This window comes from Helianthus annuus, chromosome 8, assembly GCF_002127325.2.
Source record: "Helianthus annuus cultivar XRQ/B chromosome 8, HanXRQr2.0-SUNRISE, whole genome shotgun sequence".
NCBI lineage: Eukaryota > Viridiplantae > Streptophyta > Magnoliopsida > Asterales > Asteraceae > Helianthus > Helianthus annuus.
In genome coordinates, this window is record NC_035440.2 from 33,267,324 (window position 1) to 33,291,023 (window position 23,700).

General features: G+C 36.5%; 1 protein-coding gene across 1 annotated transcript; it reads right to left on the reverse strand.

Annotated features, from left to right (window-relative positions):
• Positions 1 to 9,659: 9,659 nt before the first annotated feature.
• On the reverse strand, positions 9,660 to 11,068 carry LOC110872570 (CASP-like protein 4C1). The gene is made up of 3 exons (XM_022121383.2): positions 10,697 to 11,068; positions 10,267 to 10,402; positions 9,660 to 10,096 (listed from the first exon to the last, which is right to left on the reverse strand). The coding sequence occupies exons 1-3, from the start codon at positions 10,957 to 10,959 to the stop codon at positions 9,875 to 9,877; spliced, it is 621 nt and encodes a 206-aa protein (XP_021977075.1). The 5' UTR covers positions 10,960 to 11,068; the 3' UTR covers positions 9,660 to 9,874.
• Between the last annotated feature and the right edge of the window lie 12,632 nt (positions 11,069 to 23,700).

Below are 23,700 nucleotides of genomic sequence, written 5' to 3' on the forward strand. Positions count from 1 at the left end.
GCACCAAAGGTAATTTTTATGTATCTCACATTTTTAAATTACTTTAAGTAAAGACAATGTCGGTTGCCACCATCTAACGGCTTATTTGGTAACGTTCCAGTACAATACTGCAAATTGGTATAGCAACACTTATTTATAATTGATTCAGGGGCGGATTCAATGTGCACTTAGCCGTATCACGGGCTACGGCTTAACCCGGTATTCGCATTCGCAGTGTAATTTTTTTCCGATTTTATACATAAGATACCCCTAAACATATACGATGAAACCCCTAAGAGAAGATTATGAAACTTGATATTATTCATTAAGCCCAAAACATTTAGGGGCTGTTTGGCAACATCTGAATGGTTAAGTGCTGAACCAGTAAGAGGTCTGAACCATTAAGAGTCTGTATAATGCTTAACCGTTCAGAGGTAAATGTCTGATCAATTCAGATTAGAGGTCTTACCCATTCAGTATCTGTTTAAATCTTAACCATTCAGAGGCAAATGTATGAACCATTCAGACATCTGCTTGTGAAACAAACAGTGTGAACCATTAAGTGCTGAACCAGTAAGAGGTCTAAACCCATTAAGAGGTAAACAAACAGCCCCTTAGTAACTAAGCCCAAAAAATTAGTTTTATGATAATTGTAATAACTAATAAAGCTCAAATAATAAAATAATCTATTTGAACAATGCCCTGGTTTGTGCAATTGAAAATGATTTTTTTATGACGACGATGTGATGGAGCGATTTCAAGCCATAAAAAAAGAAGAGGACAAATCTATTAGGTATTTGCTTTACTTTATTTATTTATTTATTTATTATCGTTTTTCTAACATTGTATGACTGCACGGTAAAAAAAAATTTGGGATACCCCTGATTTAATGGGCTAGTTCCGCCACTGAATTGATTCATTGTTTTATTTATTGTTAAGCTAAAAAAAAGTAAATGGTTCTTTATTTAGATTGTGTTCGAACCTAAGAAAAAATAAAAAAAGTTTTTATATGAGTTAAAGTAAAACAGGAAAAAAAATGAAAAAACAAAATGAAAAAGAGAAACACATTTTATAAATTAAGAAAAAGGAGAAAAATAGTTTATAAGATTTTTTGTGTATAAGATTTTTTTTATGACTTTGTTACCGTTTGATTTTTAAAGAACTCAACTTGTTTTTATTTTAAGGCTTGTTATACAATCATGTGATTTTTATTTTTATTTTTTAAGGTAAACAATAATTAAAAAAAGAAAGATTCAATGATTTTATTTTCTCATTGCTAAAAACACATTGAGAAAAAAGAGGAAGATGACTTCCTATTAAGGTTTAAACTTTTAACGTTTAACCAATTTCATCATATTCTGATAATGTTTTCATGACTGGATCGGATGTCGAACCAGTCTCCTTACCGGTCCACTGGTCGAACCGAATTTAAAAACCCAATAATTTCTTAAATAATATTTAAATAAAAAAATGTATAAACACGTTATCAGCCACCTAAACAATGTATGTTTTTATTAAACACATTATTTATTCATAAGTTGAATTCGAAAAGTTAAATTATATATTTTTATTCATATATCCAATCTAAAGGCCATCTTTCATACCACAATTCTATCCTAACAATTATGTGTATTTGACTCTCATGACTAGGGCTGCAAACGAACTGAACAAACACGAACACGACCTTGTTCGTGTTCGTTTGTTAAGGATTTCATGTGTTCATGAACACTTACCGAACGAGATTTTTTTTTCATGTTCGTTTGTTAAGGAAATGAACTTGTTCGTGTTCGTTTGTTAATTTAGGTACTGAACACAAACGAACCTTCATGAACGCACACGGACGCAAATGAACACAAACAAACGTTAATGAACATAAACAAACACAAACGAACGTATATTTACTTTCGAAGATGATCATAACAAAAAAAAAACACTAAGTAGATCCACCCAAAACATACCAAGCTAATTATCCAAACTTGAGTAGCTTAACATATAATTTTTATAAAAATAACTAACACAAAGTAGCTAATTCTGACTTCACACTTTCAACACAATCAACAGTTCTAATATGTTGAGCATACTTAGCACTACCAGTATTGATACCTTTACCAAATCTAGAAGTCAAAATATATAATATAAGTTGGGTAATAATATATAAATATATGTGTGTGTGTATATATATATATATATATATATATATATATATATATATATATATATATATATAGGGGAAGGTTCAAATGAAAACCACTAGTTAACGCGAAAACTCGAAAACTAACTAAAAAAGCCAAAAAAACATAGCAAATTTTTTTTATATACTAAAAGTGGCGAAAATTGGTATGCAAAAAAAAAAAAAAAAAAAAAAATTGGTATGTTTTTTTGGCTTTTTTAGTTAGTTTTCGAATTTTCGCGTTAACTAGTGGTTTTCATTTGAACCTTCCCCATATATATATATACACAAACGAACATAAACAAACGAACACAAACGAACGTAAACAAACACGTTACCGAACGTTCACGAACACAAATGAACGAACACGGCCTTTGTTCATGTTCGTTCACTTATTAAACGAACGAACGAACACAAACGAACTTTCCGCCGAACGGTTCATGAACTGTTCGCTGAAAGTTCAGTTCGTTTGCAGCCCTACTCATGACCTGCAACCAAAAAGAAAAAGTAAGGGGCACACTTTCCTAACATGAAAACCCTTCTCTCAATGTTACTGTTTCTTAAAAACCACCCACCTACCCTTTTTGAATCCCCACTTCAATCAAGAGAGAGAGAGAGAGAGATAGATAGAATGAGAGAGAAGGATGAGAGATGATCCGGTGGTGCAATTGATAGAATCGGCTACGGTAACCACAGTGAAGGCTAGAACCTCCGGCGAACGTCAAGATTTAAACAACGGCCGCTGGCCGGACCCCACAGAATCTCTGGTTAGATCGCCGGTCGCTAGTCTAACCAGCCGGCCACACCACAAAATCATGTAACCCCACCCCTCTTTCTTTCCCTCTCTAAATCTCCTCAGATTCACACCGCCGCCACTCACCGAAACAAATACATTCACCCCCGTCGTCGAACCATTTCGCGATCACCAGGCAACCGACAAATCACCCCCATCAAGAAAGTTGGATGGCGTCGGACCATTTCGCCTTCACTGCCGCTTACAGCGGTCTGGTGGTTCAATCAAACCCTAAATCATGTAATCCCGATTCGATTGCCGACCGGTGTTCATTAGTGTTAGTGATCCGTGACTGGCAAGATTTCGTTGTGTTTCGGTCGCCACCGACAAGTACCGTACCGGGATCGCAACCTCTACCTTAGCCGTCGTCGATCTGATGAGTCCATCTCAGATCTGGTACATGCATTGCTGGAAGACCGGTTATCCAACGATTGACCGTAACCCTAGACTGTCCCGCAGCGCAACCACCACACATCGTCAGTTCATGAAGCATTAACCCTCGTGGTTGTTAGGGTTGAAACCACCTTCACTGAAAAACCATATGGAGTCTCGGAGTGCTTCGTGGGAGAAAGGGCAAACTGATCAATTCGCAGTCAGTTTGCAATCTGGTCATTTGACAATATACGAAGGGTATTTTTGTAATTTTGTCGGTGCACTGTAGCACCGACTTTCTTCTTTAAGATGTTATAGAATAGAATTGGTTAAATAAAACCTCAGTTTTTATAATCTATTATAGGTTAACCAGTTTTTAACGGGTTATATGTTTTCACCACGCAAAACGGCCGGATAGATTGATAGCCGGTTACTTTTGAAAAAAAGAAAAAAAGTAAAACTTGTTCATTTTTCTAATCGATCTGTGCACTTCTAATGTCGGTGCCACCGCTTACTATTGAAGGAATGATAATGGACTAAAGGGAACTTTAAACAACGGAAATTGGAATGGATAAAACCTTAAAAGCCCAACAAGGACACTGAAACAACTAGTCAGCCTATATGTTCCTCTAAATCTCTAAGGGTGCACGGGGTACAAGCGGGGATGGTTTCGGTGACCCATAACCCCGATCAGGAACACCGCCGCCATCAACGCGGGGACCCGATTCGGGGAATGGGCTCGGTGTGTATTCACCGCTTGAAATGCACGATTTTTGAGGAACGGTCAAGTGTGCAACGGTCGACTTTAAAAAAAAAACCACTTTTTAAAACATATATAAATAACCACACCATTCACTCAATTTTTATACTCAAACCACAACAATTTCACACATTTTTTACTCTCCAACCACATCCACTTCACTTATTTTTTATACTCTCAAACCACACCCACTTCAAACCGAGCAATGGAGAACCAACCCCGCGAGGCCAAGAAAAAAACTAAGGGACGGGGCTCGCAACCGTCTCGTGGTGGTTCGAGCGGTGCAAGTGCACAACCACAACCCCCTTTCGGATACACTTCACAACCCCCGTTTTTTTTCCAACAACCTTCACACCCCTCCTTTTACAACACCCAACCACCCAACCTTCAAGCCAATTTCGGCTATTTTCAAAATTTGTTATCAATGGACGCTCCTCCGCAATCCCCCGCCTTCGACCCATATGCTTTTCGTGCCCCACAAGTTCCATCACGAGGAAATGTCGAAAGTCCTCTACCTATTTACGACGACGAGGACGATGAGGTAATGCCCGAAACTCAAAATTTGGGCGACGAGGACGAGAACGAGGATGATGAATATAACGTGGATGAAGATGCGGGCAACGAAGAAGATGACGCTCGGGATAAAAAGGGAAAAACGGTGAGCGAAAAATGGACAAAGGTCCAAGAAGAGGCGTTGGCGAAGGCGTGGGTCCATTGCTCTACCAACAAAAAGAAGGGCAATCAACAAAACCGCGATAGTTTTTGGCATAAAATTTTAGATCATTTTAACGCCACCGTCGGCGAAAGTAACCGGACCGTGCATCAAGTACGGTCTAAATGGAACCCGATGAAAGCGAAAATAAACTTTTTCAACGGCCTATACCAACAAGCGGTAAAATTTTAATTTTTTTAACACTGTATAATTTTTAATTTTATTTACTAAGTACATTTTTTTTAACACTTATTATTTTTATAATATGTAGGATCGCACACGAGGAAGCGGATGTAAGGATCTCGACGTGATGAAAGTCGCGTTAACATAATTTAAAGAGAGATTTCCGAACGGTTTTCAACATGCCGAGGCGTGGGAGGTCGTTCGAAAACACGACAAATGGGCCCAAGTCCCATATTTGGGTGAGGAAGGTGAAGGTTCGGCACATAAAAGAAAGCCCGTTGACGTGGACCCTTCGATACCGGATATGAACGAAGACCCCTCGCCACAAAGACCACAACGGCGAGACAAGCGTCAAGCGACATCGTCCGAGGGAAACTCGGCCGAGTTGGCGGCACAATTCAAAGAGTACACCGCCATGAAAGAAGCGAAGCAAGCGATGGAATTGGAGGCAGTGGCGAAGCTTGGAAAAAAAGTTCGGGGGGGCGGAAGGCACCGGACCTAAAAAAAATTTTCTATGTTCGGGTCGGACGTCGGTGATTCGATTCGATTCGGGTCGGGTCAAATGCTAATATCAAATAAAAAATGTTCTCAAACATTAAAACTTAAACATTGTTTAACAAACAATTGAACAAAGACACCAAAACATTAAAAAGAAGAGGAAGGTGGGGTACCCGGTTCACTTGGATGAAGAATTATAGTTCTGTCCCTAATTTCAACCTAAATCACATAAATTGCAGCCCTAATTTCAGTTCTGCCCCTAATTTCTACTTAAATCACAAGTTTAGGGCTAAAATTCACCTCTAATTTCAACAAGTTTAGGGCTAAAATTCAGTTCTGCCCTAATGTCTGCCTGAAGAATTATAGTTCTACCCCTAATTTCAACAAGTTTAGGGTTAAAATTCTCCCCTAATTTCAACCTAAATCACATAAATTGTAGCCCTAAATTAAACCTAAAGATAGAAAAACACATACCTTTAACCTTATGAAGATTGAAGAAGTCAAACAAGACCACAACAAGTAGCGCAGCAGCTTGCAGTCGAACAAGAGCAGGCACAGCAGCAGCCGGTCAATCCCATAACATAATCTAATAACAAATTAACAAATCACCCCAAATTTCAAGTTAACATAAAGATTTAACAAGTTTAGGGCAAAAATTCGGCCCTAATTTCACCCCAAATGTCAACCAAAATCACATATATTGCAACCCTAAATTAAACCTAAAGATTAAAAACACATACCTTATGAAGATTCAAGAAGAATTCGTCGAAGATTGACAATTTCAACAAGTTTAGGGCTAAAATTCACCCCCAATTTCAACCTAAATCATATAAATTGAAGTCCTAGATTAAACCTAAAGATAATTGAAGAAGTCGAACAAGTACAAGACCACACATACCTGAGGATGAGCCGTGATTCGTGAAGAAATCGAGCAAGTTCAAGACCCCTACCCTCGGACTCGAACAACAACAGCAGGTCAGCAGCGATTTGGGGTTTCTTTCCCCCCTTCTGTTCTGTGCGTGCGACTGGTTATACTCGTATTCCACCAGGACTGAATTTGGGTTTATTTTTTTTTTGGATGGTGGGCTTTTATTTTGGGCTTGTATGATTTTGGTGTATAATAAATTGATTTGGGCTAATTAAGTATTTTATTTGGGCTACATAATAGAAAACCGGGGGTCGAATACGTATATACAAAAAAAAAAATTATAAAACCGAGGGGGTCGAACACGTATATACATAATTTTTTTTTTAAATTCGGGGGGGTGAAAACGTATATCCCTAAAAATTTCTATACAAAAAACACATACGTAACACTACTAACCGAAAAGTTCGGGGGGGCGGGCGCCCCCTCCCCGCCCCTTACATGTTGCGCCCTTGATTGGAGGCGATCGAATTGAGGAAGAAAAGAGAGCCGGAGGCTCGCGAGCTCATATCGGAACAACGCGAGACGATGAAAAACTACAATTACGATCGAGATATGAAAACATTCCTCAAGCCGCACGACGATGCTCCGCCAAATATGTTGCCGTTCATCCTCGCCCGAAAGCGCGAAATCGCTAACAAGTACGGGTGGCCATGCGATTTCTAAAATTTTTATTTTCTAGTTTTAGTGTAATTTTTATTTTCTAGTTTGAATGTAACTTTTATTTTCTAGTTTGAATTTAATTTTTATTTTTATTTTCTACTTTGAAATGTCTTTTGTTAATTTTTATTTAATTTTTATTAATATTTTTTTTATAAACATGCATATTTTCAACATATAAAAAAACAAAAAAAAATTAAAAAACCAAGTCACCTAAGAGGGGAGTGCCGCCATCAATTTAGGGTATTAGGGGAGTTTAAGAGGGGAGTTGACGTGGCACACGAGGATTGGTTGGGCGTAAGATAGGGGACTTCCCTCTTAGGGGATTGCCCCTTACACCCTAATTACTTGAAATTCAAAACTCCCTAAATATTTCTTTTATAATTAAAACCTATATAAATTAGCAACTTTTCTATGCATAAGGACTTGTAGATTATGCTTTGCACATTATTCAAAAAAAAAAAAAAAAACTTGACTTTTTAGTTTTAACCCTAAGGTTTGTATCTTTTGCAATTTTAACCCTACATAATTTGTTTTTTTAACTTTAACCCAAAACTTTTCATTATTTGCAATTTAACTTCACAACTTTTGTCACTTATACTTTTCATCTTTCGCAAATTTCCGTTTTACGTATAGTTCTAAATTTTTCGAGTTAATACGACACAACGTGCATGTGTGATTCAACGTTTTTGCCTCTATTTTTCCATGTTTGACAGGTTCATCGCAACACGCATATCCTAGGTCAAGTCAGTGTTGGTGGTCGATGACGGTTGTGTGACATTAGTACTATTTGACACCGTTTTACGCCCCGCTGCAACGCAGGGTGTGCTTTGTGGGTTTTTCAAAGAAAAAATGGTTATGCATATGGTTGTCGTAACGTTGGCTTTAGGGGTTTTCCAAAAAAAATGACTTTTTTTTTTACTTTTCTCTCAAAAGTATTTCATAAATTACTTTTAACCCAAAACTATTTGTTTTTTACTTTTAACCCAAAACTTTTTATATTTTGCAATCTATCTTCATAACTTTTTTTACTTTCAACTTTGTTCCTTTATAGTTTTCATTTTGCGCTTTATGCTTGGTTCTAAATTTTGTGACATAACACATCACAGCGTGCATCTTTGGCTTAACGTTTTTACGTTTCGTTCTAAATTTTGCGAGTTAACACGACGCAACATGCGTGTGTTGGTGAACGTTTTTACATCGTCTATTTTTTCCCCGTTTGACACGTTTAACAACATGCGTGTGTGCGTGAACGTTTTACATCGTCTATTTTTTCCCCGTTTGACAGGGTTAACATAATGTGCGGGTCCTAGACCGACTTAGTTATAACTAAAGAATCCCCGCCGCATGGCGGCGGGTCGTAATCCTAGTTGAATTTAAGTTACACTTAGAATTTCTCAACATATTTTATAAAGTTTCAGAAATGTCATTATAATGAGTTTATTTTTATTCCATGTAAATTTTACCCAAAAACTAATTTATGAATAACAATTTATAAGTGATTAAAGCACAAACGATCATGTCATCAAAACTATCTCACAAATTTGATTTTTTTAATACTCTTTTCATCATTTTAATAATATAATATAACATGTCATAATAATCCAAATATACTGTTGCACCGTGTTTAATTTTATCTACATTTCAATAAATGTTTTGTTAAAAATCGAACTGATATCGTCCTGGCAACATTGCTATCGACATTTATTTTTACGGTTTTCTTAACGTTCCAGTGTAAATTTTGTTGAAAATGGAGTTGTATTCGCAATTAAGTATTGATGTCGTAAGCTATATCGAGGGTCAGTCTCATACCAGTATCATTATAAACTCAACGGATATCGTCCGAACAACATTGGTATATGCAGCGACAGAGCTTGAACGAAAATCAGTGAGGGTCGGACTCTCAAAATCTAAATCAGTGGGGTCCGAGCTCTTAAAAATCCAATATTTTACGTTACAAAAAGAAATCAAATTTTTTGGTAAAACTAACACTATAAGCAAAAATCGATAGGGGTCGGGGCATCCCCAGCCATCAAGAATCTACGCCACTGACTATAAAACACGTTCTAATTGTTATACCAAATCTGAGTATCATACTGGCACCGTAACAAAGCAAACTAACTCTGACAAGAAGCCCGTTACGTAGAGGTGAAACTCCCACTCGTTTCAACATTACTATAGATAGGCAAGATAAACAATTGAGTTAAATGTTATTTTAGTCCCTGTGGTTTGGGCCATTTTACCAGTTTAGTCCAAAGGTTTGAAACGTTGCCATTTTGGTGCAAATAGCTTCAAGCGTTGCCATTTTACTCCACTGTGTTAACTCCGTCCATTTTTTCTGTTAGCTAGAATGATAATTCGATCATTTTACATGGTCGAATTGCCCTTCTAGTTAACAGAATTACATATAAAAGGACCGAAATGCCCTTCCAGTTAACTAAAATAAAAGTATGAAGTTAACCCAGTGGACTAAAGTGACAACGTTTAAAACTATTTAGACTAAAACAACAACATTTCAAATCTCTGAACTAAATTGCCAAAATAATCCAAACCACATGCATTTAACTCTAAAAAATTAATAACCATAATTTGTTAGAAAATGCGAAAAGTCCAAATTTTGCCCATAACTTCATAATATCACCTAAAAAAATATAAAACTATAAACAAATAGAATCAATCATCACATCAAAATCCGACATTCAACCACATGTCACAAACCTATTGAGAAACATAGACGACCACACCACATCAAAATCAGGTCGCCTCACACGGTAACTTTACCACTTTACCCTCAGCAATAATCCCGTGTTTCTCGCCCCACACTAGTAAACAAAACGAGAGCCCTTGATCATAAAACAAACCACTCTATACCCCGAAAGCAAAGACGAGATCAAAACAGACAAAAACCCAACGAATCCCAACGCCAACGCGATATCCGATTGGATACAAAACGCATTATTCACCGTACACGTGTCAACTCCTCTCAACTGTCTAGCAAGCTCCGTTCCCGTTGATCCAGCAGATAGCAGCAAATACGCAAACACCTGTAAAACGACGTCGTTGCAGTTTCAATTAGATATTTACAGGATTACAGGATTCTGTTGTCGTTTTGTGACTCAGATTTTTGCAGATGTGAAACATTCTTCACGTAAAGTTTTGAGTGAATCGAGGACAAAATTCAGGTGAATTTGAGAGAAATTTGAGCAATGAGAACCTGATCGTGGCCGAAATCGAACCAGACTTGTGAGAATTCTGGTAAAACGGTGCAATTGCTGTAGATCTCCCATACTGAAGCTCCGATTTCGAATAGTGAGTAGATAGCGACTATCGAATTCGCAGCGAAAACGAAGCTGTAATTGACTAATTTGTTAGTTTTGTGGTTAATTTGTGATGATACTGAGTAAAGGAGGTAGTAAATACTTTATAGTAACATGTTTGTGATGAGTTTGTGATGTAATTGATAGAAAGGAACTAGTTTTTAAGTAATATGTTTGTGATGAATCTGTAACGCTGCATAGTTTCAGTTCACTAATTTGTAGGGTTGGAGATGAATTTGTTAAGTTTGTGATAAATTGTTTATGAATTTGTTAGTTACTGATAAACATCACCAAACAAAATTGAGTGAAAGGAGGGAGTGAATTTACCGAAAAGCGCCGAAGTGGTACCAGCGAGGAGGAGAAATAGAATCATCATCATGATCATGATGGGCGACATTGGTGGTGAGCATGAACACAGCAGCAGAGAGGGAGAAGCAGAAGGCGGATAACCGGAAGAGGAGGATCCAGTAATTGAAGCGGCGGAGGTTGGATTGGGAGACGGTGGACTGGAAAAGAGGCGTGTCGTGAGGGTGCGTCTGGTGGATGCGTGGCCGTGGGGACGGACTCTCAACACTGCCGTTGCGGACCATGGTTAGAGTTCGGGGGAGAGTGAAGAATCATGGAAAGTGTGGGGAGGTTTTCATGGTGGAAGTGGTAAAGTGAATGAAAAGGTGTGTAGCAGAAAGAGTGTGTGTAGGAGGAGGTGGTGGGATGCTTTTTATTTTGTTTTTCTTACTTTTTTTACTTTTTGTTGTCTTTTTTATATTCTCCTTGAAATCTTTTGTTTTAAAATGTTATTAAAATAAGTTTCTTTTGGGATTTCAACTTAATTAATAATAATTAAGGTTATACAAGTATCTTTTTATTTTAACAATAAATAAGCAAATAGATATTTGACTTTAAGGAGGCATCCTATAGGGGTGTATAGAATTCAATTTGGATTTGAAAAATTCGAAATTCGACTCGATTCGAATTTGATTATCAAGGTTCGAATTCGAGTTGATTTGTATTTAAGTCCAGTAATCAAGCTGATTTATATTATAAAATTATATATATACACACACGCATATAACTTCTAAATTTGGGCCAAAATATGAATTACATCCATAAATGATAAGTTTATTATTCATAACATTACCAATCTAATGACAAATAGCTTATGCTACTTATTTCTAAATTTTTACCTAACTTAAATCACTAAATTTTTAACTAACATATCTTTTAAATTTTGGTGTTTTGAGATATTGATAGTTAATTAATTTTGCAGACTATTATATTTTATATTTATATTAAATATAATTAGTTTGTAGTAGTTTTAAAAAAATGAAAGTAAAATAATTGATTATTTAGGGTAAATTGAATTTTTTCGAATTCGAGTTTCAAATACGAATCGAATCAAAGCGTAAATTCAGGTAAAAAAATAAAAATTCGAAAATTCAATTCAATTAATTCGAAAATTCGTTATTTGATGAACACCCCTACATCCTAGTGATAAGTTACCGTGTAGAGTGTGTATGTATGGTGTATGCTTCTTAGAAAGTTCAAGTTGGTGGTAAATGATGTATAGCATAACCTAAAGGTTGCAAGTTTAAATGATGCAAAGTATATGTGAAATGTGTTTATCCAGAAACAAAAATCAAGTTTTATTAAGAGAAAAACCATGTAGATATTTTCCTCAAATGAATTATTCCTCTATGTCTATATTCCATAATGATTACACTAACAATTGTATGATGGGTGAATCAACGTTAAAATGTATGATTGTATGGCATATTCTTTATATCAAACGTGAATCAACATGTATTAACTTTAACGCGTGGAATATAAACTTTACTTTTTGCTAAAATAAAAAAAAAATATGGCTCATTAATCCGTATCTATTAGGATTTGATACTTTTTTTTATTTAGAATGATTAACCAATTCAAAACCGTGTAATGATTTTTTACAGAGGAAATACGAGATATGAATTGAATAAAGTTGGATGGAGATACTTAATAATAACGTCAAGCCCTATAAATTTCCTATTAAGTGGGGGATGGCAAAATGTGTAAAAAATAGAGTTATACAGTAGAAACTCTATATAATAATACATTTGGGACCACCAAAATTTATTAATTAAAAGAGCTATTAATTAATCGATAAATTAATAATTATTAATTTATATATTAATTAATATTTTATCAATTTATTGTAGAATACTTAGTTTACAAACACCTTTCAAGCTTCCACTTAATTATTTTTTTTGCCACCAAACACAACTTCAAAAATTCAACCTTGTGACGCGGGGATCATACGAGCTTTTAAGATGCATTATCGAAAGCGTTATTGGAATTAATAAAGATGATATCGATGAAGAAGATGATGAAAGTTCTACAATGGAGCCCCCTTCGCGAAACGAAGCTATTAAAGCGGCAATCACATTGAACAATTTCTTGTTGAGCTATGAGAAAACAACACCAGAAGTTCTTACCATGCTAAGGAAAATTAGAGACGAGATTCAAGGGGAAATTGATTTCAACAAAAAACAAAAGACAATTGAGTCATTTTTCAAGAAACCTTCATAAATCATTCATGTAATATGCTATATATAAGGAATTATTAATTTATATTTTATATGGGGTCTAAAGAAATTATCAAAAATGTATTATCTTATAATTTTATCGAATTATTAATTTAGCACCCTATCCCCGAGTCGGGACCGGCAAAAAATATTATCTTAGAGAGTTTATTAAATAATCGAGTATTAATTTATCGAGTTTCTACTGTAATTATTTTGAACGGCAAAGAATCTTATGTGTAAACTCACCCTGCTTGAGGTTATGTCCAAGCTCGACTCCTTGACTGCCATGAGACCGTGCCCCCTATGCGTGGGAACCGGATGGAATCCGTAAACCCTCGCACCCTGTCAGGTTCGAACACGGGACTAAAGACCCGATTTTCCCTTCACCCAGAGATCCATCGAAAATGGCCCAGACGGGAATCGAATCTGCGTCTCCACTAGGGAGGGCAGACCAATCAACCACTAGACCAAATTCTCAGGACAAATGGTGGTTATATAACTTGAGTGTGTAATTGTGGTTTATGTAGATATGGGGTTATAGCCCTTCAATTATATGTATATATGTAGGTATATATATGTGTGTGTGTGAGAGAGAGAGACACTATTCTACAACGTCGTTATGCTCCCCCATTTTCAGCCCATAGTGTCACACCCTAATTTCCCGGTGGGTTTGGATTTGGGGTTTATGCGTGACAATTGATATAGATATTCACATATAGTACAAAGGAAGTCTTGGGATTATAAAATAATATTACAAAGTACAAATGTCCGAAAGGTTCAAAATAAATATACACACGGAAAGTCTACTAAAGATCCACAGACGGATAAGAAATAACAAAAAGAAACTTTAGACTACTAGGCCTTGCGTGGAGTCGCAAATTCCAATATGTATAAACCGAGCAGCTCCAACCTATTCCGTATTTGCTATTAAACATGTGCTTAGTCTTTTGAAAATACGTCAGTTTTCACTGATAAATACAATTATTCGACACGTTTTGAAAATCTTTTCAAAATCATGTTATACCATTTGGTATATCATTTTATAAATAACTTGGTACAAAGTGATATCTCTTGTTACCAGTTTTACATGCTTGTCAATACATATGGGGCCCAGAACTAAACTCCAATACAGTATGAACCAACACACCACTTTTCAATAAAAATATAATAGCATTAGCGTCTGTCAGGTGTATGCCTACACCCTGCGCTTAAGTCATGGCCACTTGCAATTAAGTGAGCCGTAGATATCTAGGACACAGTCGCGTTAACCCCCAATATTTAAGTTATCAAGAATAATGGATTAAACCGGGTTATTTAAATTTTGGACATCATTCGTCATTGATCCCATACCCGACCAAGCGGCTAGTGCCGGATCCCAAGCCCGTATAGGGAAAATAGGCTAAGAGTATTTACCTGATCTTCTCTTTACAAATCAAAGATGTTTTAAGCACAGCTGTTAATCAAAACAACTAATACGGGATCAATTTACTGGACGCTCCTAGTCTGTAATGAACGGAACTATGATCCGTTAGAATGTTAACGGGTCTTATTCAAGTCATAAGACTTGGACCGGTTAACTTATAATAAATAGGTACGGTTCGCTAGATTAAGCGGAGACCGGATAGAATGTGGTTTGCACCCTCACGAGTACTATGCCTCGTATAATATGGGTTAAACAACCATATATTCTGATTAGAACTAATTTGGAAAGGTTTTGACCCAATTCAGTTAACTTATATAAATTACGTTGTATAAGTCAACCGTATGCGCATAGGCGATATCGGATGATCGGATGGGTCCATGGTAAGTCCAAGATGTCAAAACATGTTTAATATAATGTTATATCAGTTTCAAACTCAGTTTATACGTCTATTATGTTTTAAAATCAGTTTATGCGCAAAAAAAGCATTTTGGTCACTATTTAGGCATAATATGATAACTCGCATAAAACCCAATGATATGGTCAGAAGGTATAACCCTTAGGGGTTATTCCCTATAATAACATGATCATATAACAACTTCAACTCAGTACCTAAGCTATCCTAAACGGGTCAGAATCAAAAGTCAAAGCAGAAGTCAAATTGTCTGACTTTCGGTTGCGAACCGAGCTCTAAGCGGGAAATGACGGGCTGGACGTGATCTAACATGTCCTAATATGTTATATAAACTGATCTAGTGTTAAAAATTAAGGTTTCGATACTTAGAAGTTCATTTATCGTTAATTATGAAAATCTGCGTTTTTTTACTTTTATTTAATAAACCTTTGACCCGCCATTTGACCAACTTAACGTGATCTTCAGAAGGTGCCCTCGTAGAGGATTAACACCTACATTATTACAATCACGTAACCATGTTCGATTCAAACTTTGGCATGACCGAAATGGTCATAACCGAAAGTCAAAGAAAAAGTCAATTTGTTTAACTTTCGGCTAATAACTATCCTATAAATGAAACAAGACTAAGTTAGAACACTTACAAGTGTTCAAATGAGTGTTATAACTCTAGGAGGGAAGCCTCTATAGAGCAGAAGCTATCCAAGAAGATTAGAGAATGAGAATTTGAGAGGTGCAAGTCTTAAATTGCTCATGAACACCTCTATTTATACTTGTACCAGAGCTACAAGATCATGCCACACGTCCCTGATGCTTTGAGACACTGAGGAGTGTCCTAGCAGGTGTCTAATGGTGGCTCAAAGTGGCAAAATTGCGAGAGAGGTGGCAGAAATGGCAAGTTGCTACTGCCAACAATGATTCTGCCAGCGATGCTCTTGCGGACCGCAAGAGGTACGGCCTTGCGGTCCGTAAGGGCTTCTGGCGTCCATTGTTTTGAATGTCTTACGAACCGTAAGGCATTATGCCTTGCGGTCCGTAAGGGACCGTCAGAAACTATTATTTTGGCTTTTTCTCATATTTGACCCCTCCTTATCCATACTTCAACATATTTATATATTTGGTCCCTCTCATCCTACTTACCGGGACTATTTGAGAGTTGATTGGACACGTGTTGCCGTATTATTCGTCATAAATTTCCGAGGTGTCACACATAGCGCCCGGGGGCGGTGTTCCCCAGCGCTATGAGGTGCGATCGTCGACATGAAGCCCCCATGGCGCTCCAGTACGTATGATCTAACCAAATAAACAATAAAAATATAAAATAATTTATATGCTAAACAATTATATGTTTATTCAATATAACACACCAATTGAAGTTAAATGAGTTTAACATGCATATCAATTCATATTTATGTTGATTATGTATATATTTTCATTAATTCGATAGTATACATCATCAGAACTATATTACATATCATCTTTCACCGCGGTTTCTCAACATATTTTCACTGGTTTCATTGATTAGTTACTCACTTCAAGTTAACTACCTTTCTAAGTAGGTACTAACAACATTTTACGTTGTTAAAAGTTAAACATTTTCACATTATGTTAAGTTGATAGCGTTTAGAAGTTGTTATGGCCTCAGTTAATCTAAGGACCAGTTTCAACAAAAAGATACGACCGTCGTAGAACGTAAGTGTGACAACTGTGATCTGTAAACGACGTATGATGTAAAACAATATCAATTATCAATAAAACAATGTGTTTTGGTGTTAATATTTGTATATTTGTGTTTGACGATTTTACGATTTGATTCTAGTTCGATTTCAAGCTTTAAATCGCTTTCTGGAAAGTTATACGCAAACTGGTGTGTAAACGTAATCAGTTAAACGCGACAAACACTCCGGAATAGTGACATAGGCTTAACATACCTTAAATAACCCTTATATAACTTAGAAATAAGTTTTGGATGGTTTGGTGTGTCGAAAACAAGTTTATTCGATCGCAGTGACTATTTGCGTCAAACTACGAAACTATACCGATTTGTATGGTAACGAACATTTCGGAACTTGATCATAATCTAAACATACCCTAAATATCCTTTACATAGCTTAGAAATAAGCTTTGAGGGGTTCGTTGTGCGAAAATACGCTTATTTGATCAAAAGGGACTAAAAGCGTCAAAAAGTGCATAAGTTTGCATTTACGCACATATTTACGTTCTGAACATATCCGGACATCCAAAAATTTTTGTAATCATTAAAATATTTTATTTTAGTGATTGTAATGCAAAAATACCATCCGTCGTGTAATTTGGATCGTTTTCGCGTCCGTTCGAGTTTTCGTCGTAATTAACCGAATAAAGTGACCGTACGACCAAACGAACCGACATCCGAGATGTTTTCAAGCATATTTTATGTTCCCTACGCTTTAACTTCATTGTGGAGACTTGAAATGGGGTTAACGAGGCTTAAAAACATCAAAATCCAAGTTTATAGCTTGCAGGGACCATTTTTGACAATCTGCCAAACATCTCTCGCGGGCCGCGTAAGATGAGCCTAATCTTACGTGGGGCGCGACAGATCATCAGGTCAAAAACATTGAATCTGGCTATGGCAGCTGTTTTCAGGCAAATTTTACATGGTTTTATGATACAATTTGCTTGTTTTTGAACTCCCATTGTATTATAATCTATGGGCACAAGTGTATGGCTTAGATCAAGCTTTGATTCTTGCAAAAACAGTTGTAAAGATCTTGTAAACTCAAGACTTCCTATAAATACCCATCATGTTCAACCTTCATTCCTCACACGTTGATCTAAATCTGCTCTAAGTTGAAGCTAAGGCTTCATACATGAGTATTTTAGATCAATTCTTCCTAGCTTGGACCTTTTGTAAGCTTCTTTCATGCTTGTTTATGCCTTTGAAGCATGAAAGTCAAACAGTGTTTGACTTTCTGCTTTGACCACGATTTGGTCAAGTCAAAGTTCAATTGAACTTTGCAACGTGAGCGTAATCACGATGGTTATAGTCCCTTGTGACTATACCTACTGATTACCACGTCGATTAGTCGAAGTGACGAGTCAAAGTTTCGGTCAAAATGCGTATTTATGCGTATTTTGTGACGAAGCTATTTTCGGGTATCAAAACACTTTGTTTTGATATCAAACCTGTTTTCTAACTTAGTTAAACATGTTTTAACATGTTTAACTCGTCACTTTTAGTTTAGTGCTTGTATAGGGTCGTAAGTCAAGCGGTCTTGACAATCGCTTAGACTTTCGAACCCGACCGGTTTGGTCGATCGTTAGGATCCGACCAAACATGTTTTGTGACCATAGTTGTATAGGGAATAACCTTCCGAGGTTATACCTTATGGTCACTTCGTTTAGTTAGTTGTATGATAGGTAGTTTATATGCCTTAGGTAAATGACCAAAATGCTCTTTTCATGCATAATTGGATTTTAAGCATATGTAACTTAATTTTTGTAATTTAAACTGATTATGCAACATATTTAAACATGTTAGGGCATACAATACTTGTCATCGGACTAGTTAGGCGTCTCAACGCGTTAAAGTAGCACAAGCTATCTTAATGGGTCGTAAGCACTTAGGATAGGTTCCGATTTAGAATGTAGGCTTTGTTAAACCATATCACTTGAGTTCCAATACTCATTTGGTTTACAAGGCCTCATTCTACCCAATCTTCCGATTTAGGTGTCAATTTATTAACTAGCGATCCGATTACTAGGTACCACTTGATTTCCTTGGTTTTCCCGAGCATTGTTAGTTCATTAGATCAAGGATACTTTGCACTTCAATGTGAGTACATAGTTCCCCTATTTTACTGTTTTCGATTGTTTTGGGGTGATTCATATGTGTTAAACGATTACGATATTTTCAACGATGATTTCAAAAACGAATTACTATGGTTTATATTAAACATAACGATTTCGATAATGTGAACAAACTTGTTGGACGTAATTACATAACGAATGACATTCATTAGCTTTGGCTGAGCCAACCAGTATTAGGTTATGGTACCATAGGATCTGACAAATCCCGTTATCGGATTGCCACCATGGTTATGTATGGGGTTATATGGGTAACGACTGAACCTGATGATTGTTAACTTACTCTTTGGTGGTATGTTAATACGAGTTGAACGATGGACGAGTTACGAAGGTTTGAATGCATTAAACGAGACAACCAAAAGTTAGTTTTGACAATTAAAACGAGAACGATTTGAACGATTGAACGATTTTGAACGATTGAACGATTATGAACGATTTGAACGATTTGGAACGATTTGAACGATTTAAACAAATGAATGATGGTCTATAACACGAACGAGTTAAACAATTTAAACGATGGTATTTGGTATGTGATTAGATAACGGAACGGGGGTAATATGATAAAAGCATGGTAGATACGCCGCTGGTACTTCTTATATATAAGTGCTTTTATCATATTACATTCCGTGACGTTATTTAGTTCACTTGGGCGAACGATTTTCGGACGAAGACACGCAACGATGTTTACTAAATGATATAAACCATACGAGTTTTACTACGAGAACGATTTACAATTTGATTTACTTAAACAAATGTTTTTGGGTTAAAATTCATGGCAACGAGATTTTATAAACTACAACTAACTTATTTTGAGCTGGTTATTTTTATTGCAATACCAAACTCTTTTCAAAACAAGGTTTTCAATTAACGACTCTTGTAGTCAAACGAGGTATTGCAACATGTAAACGAGTCATGAATCCGACACTCTCACAAAACCTATGTGCTCACCGGCATTTATTTGCTGATTTTATTTTCGCATATGTTTCAGGTGGTGTTGAATGATGTTGATTGCGATTAGGATGCATACTCACTTAGGACCGGACGAGGCCTTAGTGACTTAATAACGATGATAATCGATATGTGAAATTGTTTGTTTTAACTTTAAGACAATGTAACTGGTTAATATTAAAAAAAACGAAACCTTTGAATCCATGGTTATGAAACAATAATTCTGTCGCTCTACTCCCAGACGTTTCCGCCGCGGTTTCGTTGTTTTACGCGGTCGGGGTGTGACAGTAAGTACTTAACTAGGTGTTTGTACAAGTCTATTTTGACAAGTATAAACCTATTCAAGTGATTGTTTCCAATGTTCTCTCCCAACACCTTTGAAAAAGGTGTAGCACAAACAAGTATTGCAGACTATCTATGTTGCACTAGTACACTACATTGATAATCCTAGTCCCTACATTAAAAGATCAAAACAACTTCTAAATGCTACCAACCGAGTAAAAGACAATAATATATGAACAAAAAACATGCTCAACATTTAATGATGAAAATGTATAAACGGTTAGAAATGCATTGTATTAAAATTAATAGTTGTCAATCTGCTATCAAGGTATCAAACTATGGTGTAACTTAGACTCCACAACGTGGGCGTTAAACCCACCTGCGTCAAAGCCACCTAAGCAACTTTAGGTTTTAAACGCCAAAACACAAGCGTCAAAGGAGGGTGCCAAAGTGGGGAGAGCTACTCCCTTGAGAAGCATGAGATGGAAAGGGTGCAGGGTTCATCCCCAATCATAGTTGTCGATAGCGAATAGCGACAAGGCACCTATAGGCTACGTAGCGAATAGCGATAAATAGCGACGGCTATTTTATAAATAGCGATTACACTAGAAAAAGAATTTTGAAAATTTTTATATGTATATTACATCAAAATACCCTTGTATATATGCTATTTTACATGTATATTTAACAAAAACTAATAGTTAGTAGCAAAAGTTTAGGACTTATATGTTGGGTGTGTGAATGAAAGTCACAAAAGGTGGTAAATACTTTGTCCCACATTGGTGTGTGAACAAAGTGAGTGGTTGTTTATAAGGTAAAGTCTTTACTACTCCATTGTAGCTTTATGACATGTTTTACCACTAGTCCTAACCGCATGCAGGGGGGGTGCAAAAAATGAATTTCTGAACTGGAATTTAATTGCGATGGTATATCAGTAATTTATATATGGGTTATTGGATTTTATCACCCCAACTATTGGCTATTGGCTGTTGCCATCCCCAACTATCACTTTGACGCCCGCCACCCCCAACTTAACACTTAGTGTGTTGTGTCAACACGTCATTAACTGAGCACTAACCCAGTTATGTTTTCGTCCTATGTGTCACTCCTTTTCCTACGTTGCATTTATGACGTGGCACAAGATCACTTTAAAACCCTTTAAAAGCTTGTTATAGTGAACTATGGGATTCAAATCACGGCATACAGCACTGCTAGTAGCGTAACCACTATATCTGTGTAATCTGTTGTCCGCCAACCATTGCACTGCCATTGATTGCCTAGGTTAAACCACAATATCATAGTTAAAGGATGGGTTAGTTAAAACCCATTGCTTACATGACATGGTGTTTTGCACTTTTTAGTTAACCTACAATATTTAACCACTAGTCCCCACCATTTTTACTCTGTCATGTGATATTGTTATTAAGAGATCTTGTGTTTAATATCTGGCGTAATATAAATGGTTTAATATACCGTTAAATATCTCAGCAAAGGCAAAAGATTCAAGGCATTGCGTTTAATATCTGGATACATTGTATGGTGATTCAGGGCATGATGTTCAATATCTGGAAACATTTGTATGGTGATTCAAGACATGGAGTTTAATTGCATTACTATTCAACTTAAGGTGTTTTAACATCTGAAAGAATTGTAATAAGATTCAAGGCATGGTGTTTAATATCTGGAAACATTGCATGGTGATTCAGAGCATGGTGTTTAATATCTGGAAACATTTGTATGGTGATTCAATATACTCAACACCACTAGTCCCCACCATTTAATCACTAGTTAACCTACAACATACTCAACCCTATAAATGGCGTAATATACCGTTAATATCTCAGGAAAGGCAAAAGATTCAAGGCATTGTGTTTAATATCTGGATACATTGTATGGTGATTTAGGGCATGGTGTTTAATATCTGGAAACATTTGTATGGTGATTCAAGACATGGTGTTTAATTGCATTGCTATTCAACTTATGGTGTTTTAACATCTGAAAGAATTGTAATAAGATTCAAGGCATGGTGTTTAATATATGGAAACATTGCATGGTGATTCAGGGCATGGTGTTTAATATCTAGAAACACTTGTATGGTGTTTAATTGTATTGCTATTCGACTTATGGTGTTTTAACATCTGAAAGAATTGTAATAAGATTCAAGGAATGGTGTTTAATATTTGGATACATTGTATGGTTATTCAGGGCATGGTGTTTAATATCTGAAAACATTTGTATGGTGATTCAAGACATGATGTTTAATTGTATTGCTATTCGACTTATGGTGTTTTAACATCTGAAAGAATCACAATAAGATTCAATGCATGGTGTTTAATATCTAGAAACATTGTATGGTGATTCAGGGCATGGTGTTTAATATCTTGAAACATTTGTATGGTGATTCAAGACATGGTGTTTAATTGTATTGTTATTCGACTTATGGTGTTTTAACATCTGAAAGAACTGTAAAAGAATTCAAGCGTGGTTTTAACAGCAGGAACATGGTATTTGTGATTCAAGACATGGTGTTTTAACATCTGGAACACAAGTTGTAAAAACACCATGGATTAAACTATGAATTAATTTAAAACACCATGTTATAAATGTGTTTTGATGTTTGTAAATGATGGAAAACACCATACCAAGAGCAGCTTCTAGAACGCATATTCTAAAAACACCATGAATTCAACTATGAATTTATTTTAAACACCATGTTATGTACATGCTCTGATGTTTGTGAATGATGCAAAAAACCTTGAAATAAAGTAGGAATGATGTTATGGACGGTTATCGAGCTCTTAAATCTAGGATTTTCTCTCTCTAAATTCGTAACTACATATTTATTACCATATTTAAATAGTTGATGCAATTACAATTATACCCTCAAGAATTAATTTTAATTAGTGCCACATGTCCTCACGAGATCCCTTCTTACACTTCTCACACAAAACCCTCTTTTTACAATAACCCTACCCTATATATATATATATAATACATAAATTATGCATGCTATAAAAATTACCGCTATATCACCGCTATAACCTATATATCATATAGCGGACCTTGACCGCTATTCAATTTTGGACCGCCATAACTGCATAGCATATAACAACTAATTTTGTGATTAGGTTATTAATTATTGATACTTAGGGTTTGTTTGGTATGGGGTAATGGAATTGACGAACGAATAGAATGGACGAGGTAATGGAATGGACGAGAGAATGCAATGGATCGTTACCATTCCATGTCTTGTTTGGTTACCAAGTGAATGGAATGAATTATTATTGTGTATTGTTCGGTATGCAAGAAAAACGGAGTAATAAAATTAGCGGTGAGTGGTGGTGGTGGTCACAAGTGTGGGCGGTTGGTGGAGGCGGCGGCGATTGGTGGTGGGGGTGGTGGTGGCGTCGACGATGGTGGTGGGCGGCTGCGGCGAGTGGCATTGGCGGTTGGTCGCAGCTGTGGGTGATAACGGTGGCGAGTGGGTGGCGGCAGCGGTGGTGGCTGTCGGGGTGAGGTGGTGGCGGGTGGCGGGTGGCGGCGATGGCGTCGGTGGTGGGTTGTGGCGAAGGTCGTGGGTTGTGGTGTTGTTGATGAATGGTGCAAGAGTGGATGAATGAAAAAAACATTGGGGGTGGAAAGAATGATTTTAAGGGAACGAAATGCCTTTTGTAATGAGTGATTCCATTCCACTGACCAACCAAACAATCTTTTCTTCATTCCCTCGTAATCACTCATTCCATTCCACCTCTCATTCCTGCATACCAAACACTACCTTACTGTTTAAATTGCATGCTTTAAATAACAAACTCAAGCATTGTGTTGTCATGTTAGCCGTTAGCCTTGATACCAAAAAAAC